The 15,630-nt window shown below is 43.5% G+C and overlaps 1 protein-coding gene across 1 annotated transcript in view; it reads right to left on the bottom strand.

The window, feature by feature from the left end:
* Positions 1 to 2,470: 2,470 nt before the first annotated feature.
* Positions 2,471 to 15,630, bottom strand: part of PRELID2 (PRELI domain containing 2) — a 58,532-nt gene continuing 45,372 nt past the window's right edge. Inside the window, exons 6-7 of the mRNA XM_040999392.1 lie at positions 8,216 to 8,285; positions 2,471 to 3,994 (exon numbers count right to left, since the gene is read on the bottom strand). Coding sequence (XP_040855326.1) covers positions 8,226 to 8,285 — 60 coding nt within the window. The 3' untranslated portion in view covers positions 2,471 to 3,994; positions 8,216 to 8,225. The remainder of the gene's footprint in view (positions 3,995 to 8,215; positions 8,286 to 15,630) is intronic.

Genomic DNA, 15,630 nt, shown 5'->3' with positions numbered 1-15,630 from the left:
ACCCTGCACCTGCATGGGAGACCCGGAAGAGGCTCCTGGCTTCAAATTGGCTCAGCTCCAGCCGTTGCGGCCACCTGGGGAGTGAATCATGGGACAGAAGATCTTCCTCTCTGTCTCTCCTCTGTGTATATCTGCCTTTCCAGTAAAAATAAAATAAATCTTTAAAAAAAAAGATGTGCTGATTTTATTGTAAAGTCAAAGAGAGAGAGATCTTCTGTTCACTTGTTCCTTCCTCAAGTGGCCATAATGGCTAGAACAGAGCAGATTTGAAATCAGGGGCCAGGAGCTTCTTCCAGGTCTCCCATGCAGGTGCAGGATAGCAAGGCTTTGGGCTGTCCTCTATTCATCTATTCCCAGATCACAAGCAGGAAGCTGTATGGGAAGTGAAGCAGCTGGGACATGAACTGATGCACACATGGGTCCCGGGACATATAGGGCAAGGACTTTAGCCATTGGGTTATCATGTCAGGCCCTCAAACTTTTTTTTTAAAGATTTATTTACTTATTGGAAAGTCAGATATACAGAGAGCAAGAGAGACAGAGAGGAAGATCTTCCATCCGGTGATTGTGTATCCAGGTCTCCCACATGGGTGCAGGGTCCCAAGGCTTTGGGCCGTCCTCGACTGCTTTCCCAGGCCACAGGCAGGGAGCTGGATGGGAAGTGGAGCTGCTGGGATTAGAACTGGCACCCACATGGGATCCCAGCACGTTCAAGGTGAGGACTTAAGCAGTTAGGCCACGCCGCTGGGCCCGGAAATTAACTTTTAAAATCACATTTGTTGCACCAAATTTTTTATGTCTCCTCATACTTTCAACGTTGGAAAGAATCACTAGTTTTGCCCCAAGATCACCAGCAAGGTTTTGGCCTTTTTTATTCAGGGTTGCAGCCTGGACCTATAAACCAGAGACTCTCCAGAGGTAGAAACCAAGCATCAACATTTTTGAAAACTCCCCAGAGGGTTCCATGGGCAGAAGAGGAATGGAACACTGCATTTTAAATTGTAAACATTTTAAAATTTCTTTAAGTTGACTTTACGACTTGGTAAATTAATTTCAACACTGGATCCTTCTGCCTTGGGTTTATCACTCTTAGGATTCTCCCTCTGCACCTGTCCCTCCAAAGCTAACGTTAAGGTTATAGCATCTGCAAAATTGACCAACAACAGTTTGCAAGACATTCCCTCCCTCCAGGAACATCACGGAAATGTTGTGCTCAGCTCCAGCCATTGCGGACACTTGGGGAGTGAATCATCAGATGGAAGATCTTCCTCTCTCTCTTCCTCTGTATATCCGCCTTTCCAATAAAAATAAATAAATCTTTAAAAAAAAAAATCAGCCACCTAGCTACTTTCATCTGGAGGTGGGCAGCATTGTCCCTTTTCTGGCCAGGAGCATGTTCCCTGGAGGTCTGTCCAGTGGCCCCAGTTGTGCCTCATTCATTAGACCAGCTGCTGATGCACAGGCCATCTGACCTTTAAAAAACCAAAGCAAACATTTGGCCTCTTGTTCCTCGATCTACCACAGAGATCTTCTCCTACATGAGATAGGACAAAGATAATGTCAATAAATTCTAGAACAGTGTCCCCATCCTTAGAGTGGCCTGGGGGTTTTAGAAAATACTCACGCTGGGGTTCCACAAACAGGGATTCCAATTTCTTGGCCCAGGGCACAAACTGCACATGAGGATTACCAAAAGATCCACAAGTAATCCTAACAGTTTTGATCTAAGAACTATAGCTTCCAGAGGATGCAAGTTGCTGAGGATCAAGAGCCAAGTTCATTCCAGCATCAATCTTCACATACAAACCTCTTTCAACTCCATGATAATTCACATTACTTCTTCTCTTTGCAAAATGGCTATTACTTCAAAAGCCTACCAAACGCCTTTCACAAACTAGACAAGGTGAAAATTGTACTCTGGTTTCTACTATCCATGTCCCCCTCCATTGGAATTTAAGAATAAAACACCAAGGAAACGAAGGGAGATTATCCTAAGACAAAATCCAATCACAGCACCAACAGCTCCAACACAGCAGGAGGAGGCTCACGGGGCAGGCTAATAGGAAAAAGTACAATTGCTGTGAGAGTCATCAATGCACTAAGTGGAAACTTTTTCAAATATTAAAATAAAAATTTCCTCAAGACTTTCCAGTAATACTTCAATGTTTACCTTAGGAAGATGAATTCTAAACTATTACCTCTTCAAACCTTATGTTACAGAGTGTACATCTGGACTACTGATCACAGGAAATATAAACCGACAACATGTGATTTTTCACTGTAATACTGCTTTACAATATAGTTGAGACATAGTTTTTCAAAACTGCACATTGGACTTCCATCCATCAGGTTTTATATCAGGCACCTAATTATTTTTTTCTTCAAATTTTTTTATTGTTATTATTTTTCATGATACAGTAATGAGGGTAGAGGGATCCCCCTGCCCTCTCCCCCGCCCCCCACTCTTCCCTTGTCTCCCTCCCACCATTTTTCCCCATATTATTACAGTCAGCACCTGGGGACAGAGACGATCATTTGATATTAGCTTGGAGACCCTGTGATGGGAAAGAAGAATGTTCCAAGGGTTTTATTTGACTGATCTTGATAGTTCTGAAATAGCATCAGCTACATTGCACCAGGGTTGAAAAAATCGTTCCAAGGTCTACTGAATGAACAGGTCTACTTTGGTGTATCCTCAGACCCAGACGCTAAGTGCAAGGTCTGGTCAGGAGAGCTGTCCATCCTATTCTCTTTGCATCTTTGGATGAGGTACTCAGTGTTCTCTGCTGACTTACATGAGCTGGGTGTCATGTATTTCATGTACATCTGGGTATGCTTTCCACTGCACGGGCATCAGCAACTGAAGAGGCCCAGCCCTGATTCCTCTACTCCAATGTTGGATTATTCATCTTGTGATTGTTCCTGAGGCTAGTATCTGAGTCCAGTGGTCTAGATGGGGAATCCCCCACCAAATTTCACCTGGGGAGTCCTTAGACTTGATTCATGTGCAACAGCTAGTGCAGGGTCAGGTTTGGTCCATCACCCACACCAGCCAATACCATACCAGGCATTTCAGATATGTAATCTCAAATCAGTCCAACAAACTGACAAAGTTAATTCCATCATGCTAGAAAACTTTTTCAGAAAGGTTTAAAAAACCGTGTATGTGATCACAGAGCTAGTAGGTGGCTGCACTAGGATTCAAAATGAGGTCTTTCTGTCTCCCAAATCTGTGTTCATACCAAAATGCTTCATTTCACCATCACAGCTCACTGGCAGAAAGACTTGGGCCCAAGTAGCTGCATACACCATTAAGAGTCAGAGTTGTTAATAAGTGGGTTCCATGTCACAGAACAACCCAGTGGGAGCCAAGAGTGGACTCCACCATCACACTCTGTCGCATGCTCCTTCAGGAGACCCAATCACAGTTCACGTGGTATAGTTGCATAGTGTTTATGGACATAATACAAATTTTTCTGATTTCTGAGAATCTTAAAGCTTTCTATAAATATGGCTTAGCTTCAGTACAGGTCTGAGCCATGGCTAATTGATTCCAGGACACGAAGGGATCAGCATCAGGTTCAGTTCCTTTGTATGTTCCAGAATCCTTACGGACAGCAATACAGTTAACATAAGGGCACAGACGCCCTCCACAGGACCTGATTATCTTGTTCCAGGACACCCATTCAGGGCCATGAGACAATCAGCAGAACATCCCGAGGTGTGGCACACATTATCTTCCAGGGATCTTTCCCTTTATTTGTTGAATGACAATGAGATTGTCATAAAAATCCAACGAGGAGTCCAGCTGCATCAATTCAGCTATCAGAAGCAGGCTCCTAGAGGAGTTTGTCTTTACATCCTGGCAGGAAGGTGTCTTCTTCTTTGAGCTGCCGACACTGCACCCCCACACCTGGGTTCCAGAAGCTGGGACTATGGTATACTGTGACCAACACATGATTCTTGAAAAACAGCAGACACGCATATGGTGCCCCTATAAAAGAAAGCAAACAGGCCTTAGCACCTAAGGAACACAACACCTCCACAGACTTGCTCTCTTCCAAAGCATCTCCTTCCGTCAGCAGAGACAATTCTTGAAGAAACTGCACCGGTACTTCCTAGCAATCTTCAAGCAAAGCAAGTGTATCGTTTTGCAGGATTCAAGCACTCGGAGAAGTCAGTGCAGAGAGGAGTTAAGGTATAGCTAGAACAGAAGTCTTAATCATTCCGATGTGACAGAGTTGCGCTTTGTGATCAAGCCAAACCAAGCCTGGTCTCTCAACTGCTGGCGGCAAGAACAAAACAGATGTCAGAGCCACTTCTTTTATTCAGAAATGACAGGAAATCAAAAATCCATCAAATGGGGCCCGGCGCGGTGGCGCAAGTGGTTAAAGGTCCTCACCTTGCCGCCCGGGATCCCATATGGGCGCCGGTTCTAATCCCGGCAGCCCCGCTTCCCTTCCAGCTCCCTGCCTGTGGCCTGGGAAAGCAGCAGAGGACGGCCCAAAGCTTTGGGAACCTGCACCCGCGTGGGAGACCCGGAAGAGGCTCCTGGCTTCGGATCGGCATAGTATCGGCCCGTTGCGCTCACTTGGGGAGTGAATCATCGGACGGAAGATCTTCCTCTCTGTCTCTCCTCTCTGTATATCTGCCTTTCCAATGAAAAAATAATAAAAATAAATCTAAAAAAAAAAAAAAAAATCCATCAAATGGATGTGTCAGCTGCAACCCCACGAGCATATTGGTTAGTGAGATTTATGCGCCTCCGTTTTGGCATATGACAAAATCACCGTCTACATTTCTAGTTTTCAGATACCAACTTGGACATACAGGTTCCAGAGCTCCACAAAGTCCCACTGTGGTCTACGTGAATTTTAAATATGGATATTTAAAATGTTTGAAAATATTAAATAATGTCTCAGTTTGCAGACTGGTCCAAATCCCAGAATGGCTTTTAAGACTTAAAAACTGGGTAGAAATTGAGGGCTGTGGAATCCCAGACTACACAGAATTGTACCATATACTTCAAAAATTAAAATAAAAATTTTATAAAGTTAAAAAACACTGTAACATGAAAATTTTAAGAAATTAAGTTAAAAAACAAAACAAAAAAAAATTTTAAATGTAAACCTGCCAAGTGTAGTATAAAATTATAACCCATTCTTTTTTCAAAACTATTTATTTTATTTTTATTGGAAAGTCAGATATACAGAGAACAGCACAGATGGAGAGAAACATCTTCCATCCAATGATTCATTCCCCAATTGGCACAATGGCCAGAGTTGTACCAATCTGAAGCCACAAACCAGTAGCCTCTTCTGGGTCTCCCACGAGGATGCAGGGTACCAGGACTTGGGCCATCCTATGCAACTCTCCAGACCATAAACCAGAGCTAGATGAGAAGTGGAGTAGCCACGACATAAACTGGCACCCACTTGGGATACCAATGCTTAAAGGTAGAAGGTCAGCCAATTGAGTCATTGTGCCGGCACTGGTCTTTAATTTACGATCACTTATGTGGGAAGAGTATATTTTAGGGGACTTGAAAAAGTTCATTGAAAAACAAAATTAAGACATAAATGTGTTGGCGTGAAAAATAAAAATTGTGAATAACATACACTTTCTATGAATTTTCTGAAGTTCCTTGATATAGACACCCTACTGCATACTTGCTCCTCTGAGAATTCTGGACTTGAATTTTGATGATTTGAATTAACAAATCCTTAATGAATTTTATTGCATTGAATTAAATGTAACAGTCCCACACCAAACTCCTGGTGGTATCCAACATTCAACCACTTCACTTAAGAGAATGTGGTGTGTGTTTGTTTGTTTACAAATAATACAAAGGCTTTTTCCTCAATCACAGTAAGAAAAGAAAAGTGCAAGAAAATGGGTCTCTTAAGATGACAGGAAACACTGCAAACATTTTAATTTCTAATCTTTGTTAGCAATGCTTGAAATCCAACCTGAATTAAAATACAAGCTGCTCTGAGCTTGACCATCTCTCTTGTGGTTGTGTTTGTCTGGAGTGAAGCCTGTCAACCTCAAGCAACCAGAAACAGGCAAACAAAAACAGGCTCACCCTGTGAAAGCATGGAAAAGCTAGTCAGAGAAGATCATTCTTCCCATTAAAGCTCGCTGACTACATGACAACAATATCAAATCCCACCTAATAGCTTTCTCAGTGCTCTGGCATTTTATCTGTCTCCATCCAGATGTGAAATTATTCAATGCATTCCTTCTCAAAGTGTGGTCCCCAACCAGCCTCATCATCACCTGGGAATTCCTGCAAAACAAATGCTCTTACTGCCCCCCACCCCAGGTCTGCAGAATCAAATTTACATGTCCCCAAGGTTTCATAACCACTACTGTACCATTTGTATATCAGTATAATAAGTATATACTTGTACAACCCTTGTGAGTGGAGGACCCTCGGGCCTTTATTTAAGAGCTAACTTCAGAAGAAGCCCCTGGGGTAACATGCATAGGCAAAAGAGGCCCTTTGTGAGGCTCATAAATACACCAGAATGAAAAACCTGGAGATGTAGCCAAGTTCTTCTCTACAATTTTCTAAGGAGAAGGATGGATGTAGAGGTAACATATATTTAAATTCTGTTCCTACATTTTATAAGCACCTGCCATGTGTTCTGCGTATGCCAAATGAAACTATCTTATTTAGCCTTTTCAGTAATCAGGAAAACCACCATTATTATTAAGTACACAGACATTCAATGCTAATCAGAATGAAGTCCAGAGGCAGGCTTTTGGCTCAAGGGTTAATCTAACACATGACTTGCAGCACTTGCTCTCATATTGGGGTGCCTGTGTCTGAGTTCTGGTTCCACTTGCCATTAGCTTTCTATAGTGCACATTCTGAAAATCAGCAAGTGATGGCTCAGTACTTGAGTCCCTGCCAAGTACTGGGAGACGTGGACTGAGTTCTAGAGCCTGTCTTCAACCTAGCTTGGCCACAGTAAATATTTAGGGAGTGAATCGCTGGATAGAAAATCTCTCTGCCCCCTGCCTTTCAAATAGATAAATAACAACTTCAAACAGGACGCAGTACAAGCTGCAGACAAGCAGAAACACTTCACAATTCTCCAACTGTTTCTTCCTGGGCCTCACCAGCCTGCTCTGAACCCGAGAAACTTGTCTATGAAGGTTCCTTTGCTTCTCAAATGGTTAACTGATCTCAAGCTGTATTACAGAATACTAGGATACTTACAAAAAACAACGTGCCTTGTAATTTCAAGCCAACACAAAAAAATTTGAGGTAATTGTAAATTATCCATGGCAGGAGAAAGGTAGGGAAGTTTCTGTGAAGACTATAAAAGACTATAACACCTACAGCAATGTTGGGTACACAGCCAGAGCCTATTGACTGTCCAGAAAGACTAATAAACAAATCAGATTTTTTAGTCCTGCTCCCAAACAAAATGTTATGAATGTTATGACCCATAAATATTCTCAGATACAAATCCATCATAATCATTTTGGGCATCCATTCTCCTGTCCTGTCCATTCCAAGCTTTTTTCCTTAAGCTAAACAACAAAAACTTAGCGGAAAGGAAGTGGAATCATTCTATCATCTCCATTGTGTATCAAGCTTATGCCTTTCTTATGCCCAGAACTATACATGGCTACATGTCCCTGCAGGAACACCAGCTTGCTTCCATCCTGGGCCATGGCCGATACTGCAAATTGCTCAACGCCCCCTTCTCAAAGCTTCAAAATCCTTCCCCGTATCATTTCAGACAGCCGCCTCCGATCAGTGGGAGTCTATGTGACAAATGTTTGTTTCATCAGCCAATCAATATGTCCCTTCCTTGTTTTCCTCCCTGCTCCAATTACAGCCATAAGTCCCTCCTTTTCTTGTTCGTAGAATAATACCATAGCCTGCTTAATCATAAGTCACAATCTTCACAAATTTATGCCACCTTGAGGATCCTAATCAAAGCAGATTGTGCTAAACACTTCTAATAATTTGAAAGCAGTTGTAACCCAGCACGGAGTACAAAAACATTCTAAAAATCAAAGAACCAAGTTTAAAAAGGTACTGAACAGATAACAAAATACCTGTGACACAGTATGCCATGAGCATAATGGCAATGTTCGGCACGAACAGCCCGGGGGGGCCGAAGCTTCGCAGCAGGCTAACACGCATGACAAGCAGGCATGAGTAAGTAGCTCTGATTCTGCCTGCAATACTCACCGACAATTCTTTATTCTGCTAAGGGGGCACCACACTGTTCCTTTAGCAGCATCTCCATTATTCTAATTCCCTAGAGAGAAAGAAAAAATAAATAAAAATTTGTTATTTCACAGACAAGCACCTGTGTATTTATCACAACCTCCTTCCTTCGTCATGGCCCTATCTTCATTTCAGCAAGGAGGGCTCACCATGACATACTGTTTTTATGTTTGACTTAGCAATTTCAGCTATATTATGTCCAGACCCTTAGAATTACTCGTGGAGGGGAGTCAGCAAAGGGTTTACACGTAAGAAAACAACCCAAAAGAAGTTTTGTAACTTCTTCAAGGTGGCCCAGCTGCTAAGTGACATTGTCAGAGCTGAACAGTGGCAGAAGTGAACAGTCACTGCGCACAGGACAGGGGCTGGATTTGCTGCTGAGGCTTCAGTGTGTTAGCCTGGAAGTGGGTGCAGTGTGCCTGACTGAAGGTCTCCTCCAGAACGGAGGTGTTTCTCCTCCCATCTACCAGACTACAGGCTGCCACTGACGCACAGCCATCTCGGCCAACAGTAGTTGCTTCCCTGAAGACAGGCATCCTCACCATGGAAAGCCTACATGAAGCAAGTGGTGGATGTCGAGTCATAAAAGGCTCAGATCTTTCCTTGAACGTGCAGTAGCTCCTGAAAGGCACGCACCTCCACAGCCCCCATAGGATCAGCACAGACTTCTGTTGCAACATCATACAATTCAATACTACTTTCTCCTAACCCTGCTTCTCTCCCAACAGCTGTCCTTCAGAGCCTCTTCCAGTCATGCCAGCATGCAAATCTCCACCTGTGAGGCTAGGCCCCACAGCCAACTCGGGACATGCTATTTAAGATGCATGGAGCCCCTCAACAAGTAATATTTTTGCACTCACTGTACAGAGGAGGAAATAACTCTAAGAGCTTCCAGTCATTCCCAAAGTTATACGGCTACTAAGGAACAAAGCCAAAGAAAAAGCCCACGTACACCACTCTGATTTCAGAGGTATTCCAGTACCTTCCAGAAGCACCCATTTCACAGCTTTTTGCTACCAACTCTGTCTGGTAACCTTATTCTGGCAGAAACGAGAAAGCAGTAATACCTTCAGCTCTTCAGGAACAAGTCATACATACCAAAGGATAACTCTGGACAGAAAGACAAGGTTATGGTGTAATTATGAAACAGAATCTTAAAGATGTCAAAGCTGGATGCAGAGCAAAGATATCCACGACTTGCAGAGAAGGCAAAGTACTTTGGAAGAATGAGAAATATGAAAGGAATATAACACACATGAATCCATTCCATCCCTAAAAGATTCTAACTGAACAGGTCCCTAAAAGGAAATATTCACATGACCCTCATTACCCGAGCATGACTGGGAAAGGCTGAGTGGCCAACAGAAGTCACAAAGTTCCTAACAGGAGTTTGTTATAGGCCAAGGGATGGATATGAAGCCAGGGAGGAGGGGATAATCAAAGGCAAAATTAGAAAACACATGAAACATATAGAACCCCGAAGCAGACTGAACAAAGCTAGGATTTCCTTAAGGATTTAAGTTGGCATTTCCAAACTCTGCAGGGCCATCACACCAAAAACATCAGTGTCTTTGAAGGAAAAAGCATGGCCTGGCATGGTAGCCTAACGGCTAAAGTCCTTGCCTTGCATGGGCCAGGATCCCATATGGGCACTGGTTCTAATCCTGGCAGACTCACTTCCCATCCAGCTCCCTGCCTGTGACCTTGGGACGGCCCAAAGCCTTGGGATCCTGCACCCATATGAGAGACCCAGAAGAGGCTCCGGGTTCCTGGCTTTGGATCAGCGCAGCTCTGGCCATTGCAGTCACTTGGGGAGTGAATCATTGGATGGAAGATGTTCCTCTCTGTGTCTCCTTCTCTCAGTATATCTGGCTTTCCAATAAAAATATAATAAATCTTAAAAAAAAAAAAAAGTAGGAGCATTCAAGGCCACTGAAGGAAGTCTTTAATTTTTTTTTTTTGAGGGTTTATTTCATTTTTGTTGGAAAGGCAGATTTACAGAGAGAAGGAGAGAGAAAGATCTTTCATTGCTGGTTCACTCCCCAAGTGGCTGCAATGGCCAGAGCTGTGCTGATCAAAAGCCAGGCGCCAGGAGCTTCTTCCGGGTCTCCCACAAGGGTGCAGGGTCCCAAGGCTTTCCCAGGCCACAAGCAGGGAGTTGAATGAGAAGTGGAGCAGCCTGGATACAAACCAGTGCCCATATGGGATCACAAGGCTTGCAAAGCGAGGATTTAACCACTGAGCCATTGTGCTACAGCTACCCAACTCCCCCACCTCCCCGACCACCCCGTACCCCATCCTTCATAGGGAATTCTAGGATCATGTAATGTTGGCAGAAGCAAAATAGCAGACCAAAGCTAGGAGTACAAATATCAGGGCCAGAAGATCTGGATCCCCGCCCAGCATGCACTCTGCTGGCTAATTAAGCAGACCACTTTTACCAAGGAGTTACCTAGACTGCAGAGGTCAGTGGCCTTTAAGGTCAGACTGCATTAGATCTCTGTACACACATCTGCATGCTAGGATTACTAGGGGAGTCCACCAAAGCAAATATATATTCCCAAATCTTGCCACTGACTCAATCACAAATTCCAGAGTGAAGCCAAGAATCTGTACCTGTGTGAGATTATGTGATTTTGAAGGTGATTTAGACATTTATTTATGTATTTATTTAAAAAGCAGAATTGCAGAGTGAGGGTAAGCAAAAGAGTGAAGAAGATGGTATAACAGAAAATGAAGTTCTTGTAGCTCCTGGTTCACACTCCAAATGTCTACAACAGCCAGGGCTGGAAGAGTCTGAATCTAGGTATTCCATCCTGGTCTACCCACATAAGTAGTGGGGGACCACGTAGTTGGGCCAATACCCACTGCCATCTTGCCACATAAACAAGAAGCTGAATAGGAAGTAGAGCAGCCAAGATTCAAATTGGCATCCCAATATGGGTTGCCAGTGTGACAAACAAGGTACCACAATGCTGTTTTCTACTTAGGTAATTTTGAAGTATGCCTAGTTTATTTACTCAAATTTGTACAAACTAGCTTTTTTCTTTTCTTAAAACATTTATTTATTTGAAAGGCAGAGAGAGATCTTAAGCTTACTTATTCACTCTCCAGACAGTTAAAAAAGTCACCAACTTGAGCCCAGAAGAAGCTGGTAGCTTTAGGTCTCCCATGTAAGTGGTAGGAACCCAATTGCTTGAATTACCACCTCCCTCTGCCTCCCATGGTCTCCCAGGGCAGGAAGCTGGAGTCAGGGACCAGAACGGGGAACTCGACCCAGGCCCTTCCATGCGGGATGGAGACATCTTAACGGCCAGGCTAAAGAGCTGTCTCTACATGGCAGAGTTATACCATTTGTGAAATTCCTTCCAACTGTGCTTGTCTTGGAACTGCTACCATAGGTATCTTCTTAATCACTTCTGAAGATGTAATACACAGCATAATTTTAGAACTGCTCTCTTCTGAGTACCCAGAAAGAAAGGAGACAGAGGTGGGAGTTGAAACAACCAACAGAATAAAATTTAACCAAATTCTCAAGACACAGATTGTATTCATTTCTGTTCATCCCACGTACACTTAATAGTTTCAGTCAATGAATACTTCTTCATGCCACTATTACTTGCACTGGAGATTAAATGGTGATTGGGATGGATGCAGTCCTTGCCTTCATGGAGTTTCCAGTCTAGTAGATGCCAAACTTCTTCCAATTTTTTCTTTCTTTTTTTTTAGCAAATTCCTAGACAATAATGAAATGTCCTCTTACTCTGAGGAAGATTTAAAATCACCACATTACTTCTCTTCCCAGCCTCCTTTGGCAGACCTGAAGCATAAATCTGGATGGTGTGTTTCTAAAACAAGAGAAGCACACTCCCTCCTCAGAAAGTGAGATCCTGCGAACTCTCCCATCAGCCCAAATGAAGGCTGCCACCACTTATTGAGTTGAACACTAATTGACGTAAGTGAAGACGCTGTGGCTTGCCTTGGGAATTGAAAGACTTTATTTATTGAATCAATTATGTTCACAAGGTGACAGTTGATTTTTCTTCTTTTCCTCTCATACCACTTTAGTCTTTTTAAGTAGAGCAGTCAGAAATAGAAAGTGGAGAATGGGGGCAGGGAGAAAGGTCTACAAAGTGAATTTCTTAAAAAAAAAAAAAAAGAAGAAGAAGAAAAAGAAGAGGAAGAAGACTGTAACAGGGAAGCCAAGCCATTATTTAGTTCCTCTCTTTGGCAGGAAACTACCAAATCAAAGTTCAATCGATGCAGTCCTTTCAAATTTCACTCCAAGGCTAAAATCTCCAAGCCCGGGAGATCATGCTGAAGGGGCTGCATTTACACCACTTATCACTCAATGAAGCCTGAAACGCAGAATAAACATTAAGTGGATCCACCTTTACAGGTAAGATTTAAAAGCTTTCTGAACTGACAAATCATAAAAGCAGCTTGATTTTATTATTTCTTCCCCTCAGAGAAATTTCTTCTCTATTCTTAGGCTCTCTTTCTCTATTGGCCAATGTACACGCATGTGAGTTCTCTCCCAGTCTCATTTTCCTAACACCAGAGCTATGTTAGGCCAATGGATCCCCATGAAGGAGTCACAGGATCTTTCAGATCCAAAACACAAATTTCTCTGTGACCGTTACTAAAGACACACAGCTTAAGAGGAGCAGAAACAAGTCGGCAACAAAGGCAGCTACAGCCAGCCAGTGGATTTATTTTGTTATCAAACTGATGCTTCCTTAAGGTGCTGACTCACGTAGGAGGCTCCAAACAGAGTAATATTTAGACCTGACATGTTCTAAGTGATTCTCAAATGGCACAGCCATGCAGAGCTCTTAACAAAAGAGAACTGCTTACGTAATTACTACAATGAGGAAGACTGGTGCTAAAGACTCCCGCCAGAAATAATGCTTCTGGGTCAACATCAGAAACAGTAGCAGCACCTACCGCAAGGAGGGGGCCTGCACTGAGAACGCAGGGTGACACCTAAACCGGGAGGCCTCTACTCCAGGGGTCACTGGTCTCTTGGGAGGATACAGAAGAATGCAAATTACCTGAAGGGCTTGACAGTGTCTGAGATGCCTTGGATAGTTTAAAGGAAAAAAAACACAATGAAAAAGGAAGTAGGAATAAAAGTCTTGCAGGAGGTGAAGACATAGAAGCCACTGGAAGAGAAGGATCTGAGTAAGACCCAGAGGCTGGCAGGAAGCAAGGAAGACCAGGCAGGAGGAGGTTTGGAAAATGCATGGCAGTGGGAGGTACCCATAGCCTCTTGGGGCAGTTAACAATCACTCCCAGACCTGGATAAGCAAGAGTTAAGATTATTTCACTTCCTACCTGCCCACCCTGTTAATAACCCACCCCAACACACAGCCTTCTTTCTGCTCTGTTCTTTTGTGAACAGACAATAGCAGAATAAAACCTCTCTGATTTATCAACAAATGGCACTGTAATTGTTCCAGAACACTATTAGAGATTCTGGGTCACCTCCACACTAGCTGAGAGACATTTGCCATTTTGCTTACATACTCACTGCCTCATCTTTGAATAGCTACAGTAACACGGGTTTGTATGATGAATTACTTAAAATAATGCCCAATCTGATCATCACAGTACTTAGTTCCTGGTGAACACTCAGTAAGTAAACTGCTGTTCCTCACCCATCACTTTCATTATCACTACATCCTACTAACTCACAAGCCCCACAAAGCTATAGGGCCTTGTAGGTCTTGATTCAGATATACCCTGAAACAACACTGGGAAACAAAGGCAAGAAGGGGCTACTGAATGAGCGCATGAACTCACCAGTCACGCGCTTACATATCTACCACATTAGACGGCAATATGCTCAGGGTGCAGAATAGATCAGTTCTTATAATCCAATGCAGAATAAGGCACACAGTAAGAACTCAATGTTGATGGTCAGTAAAACAAATCCAGCAGTTTCTCCTGAATGCAGTCAGAAGAATTTGAATTGTGAAAATACAATGCCATCTGCCTAGCTTGTTTGGCATCCTTGAAAAGCCTGGCGCGGTAGCCTAGTAGCTAGCATCCTCATCTTGAGCATACCGGGATCTCATATGGGCACCAGTTCTAATCCCAGCAGCTCCACTTCCCATCCCAGCTCCCTACTTGTGGCCTGGGAAAGCAGTCGAGGATGGCCCAAAGCCTTGGGACCCTGCACCCATATGGGAGATCTGGAAGAGCTCCTGGCTCCCAGCTTCAGATCGGCTCAGCTCCAACCATTGCAGCCATTTGAGGAGTGAATCAACATACAGAAGATCTTCCTCTCTGTATAATTGACTTTCAAATAAAAATAAGATAAATTAAAAAAAGAAAAGCCTGGAATAACGATGTACCCTGGGAGACAAGAACATGCAAGTGTACTGTCCCACTACCAGGTGCCCCCAGATACCCAACTCAAAAACCAGCTAATATCTCCCAATTCTTTTCTTGAAAGGTACCCCCATCCTATGCTTTAACAATGGGCCTGATCATTTTTTCTTAGGTGTCTGGCTTTTAGGACATGGTCACAATGTCCAGAGGGACAGAAGTGGACAGCATGCCACTCAGGCACACGCCTGCAGGAGGAAAACCCAGAGAGCTGAACCGAAGAACGCAGAGCTCCACCAGACCCCCTGCAGCCCTTTGAGAAGCCGGAGCTCTGCTCAACAGGAATTTGGAATTAAAATACAATTTTACTCTGCTGGGCTGCATCTGAGCCCCTCCCAACAGAACTTACCTGGCCCACTGTTCCCCCACACCAGTTTTCTCCCACCTGATCCAGAGAACTTTCCCCAGACCTCCTTCAGGGAGGCAGATTTCAGTTTGTATTTATGAAATCACCTGCCTCTTGATAAGCAAGATTTTCGCCAAGTTTACCTTAAAAACCTCATATCTCTTTGGGAATTTTCATTTTTATGTAATGTTTGAGACCTCATGTACCAACAGAGTATTCCTGAGAGTTTGTTCACCAAATACCTGTAATACCCAGAGCCGAACTAGGCTCTCAGAATGGATTTCCTACATAAGTTGCAAGGACCCAGTTTTCTTGAGCCATTGTCTGCTGTGGTCCAGGGTGTATACTAGCAGAAGCTAGAACCAAGTGGAGGTGAGACTTGAATCCAGGAACTCTGGATATGAGATGTGAGCATCCAAAGCAGCATCCTAGCCACTGCTGGACCAAAACTCACTTGGGTGTTTTTTGTTTTTTGTTTGTTTTCATTTTGTTGTTGTTATTGTTATTGGAAAGGCAGGTTTTTATGGACAGGAGAGACACAGAGAAGCATCTTCCATCTACTGTCTGTGGTTCACCCCCCAAACGGCCACAGTGGCTGAAACTGAGCTGATGCAAAGCCAGGAGCCAGGAGTTTCTT

Source organism: Ochotona curzoniae, unplaced genomic scaffold, assembly GCF_017591425.1.
Source record: "Ochotona curzoniae isolate NIBS_2020 unplaced genomic scaffold, NIBS_Ocur_1.0 contig_1, whole genome shotgun sequence".
Classification (NCBI taxonomy): domain Eukaryota; kingdom Metazoa; phylum Chordata; class Mammalia; order Lagomorpha; family Ochotonidae; genus Ochotona; species Ochotona curzoniae.
This window is presented reverse-complemented; position numbering and strand designations above follow the sequence as displayed.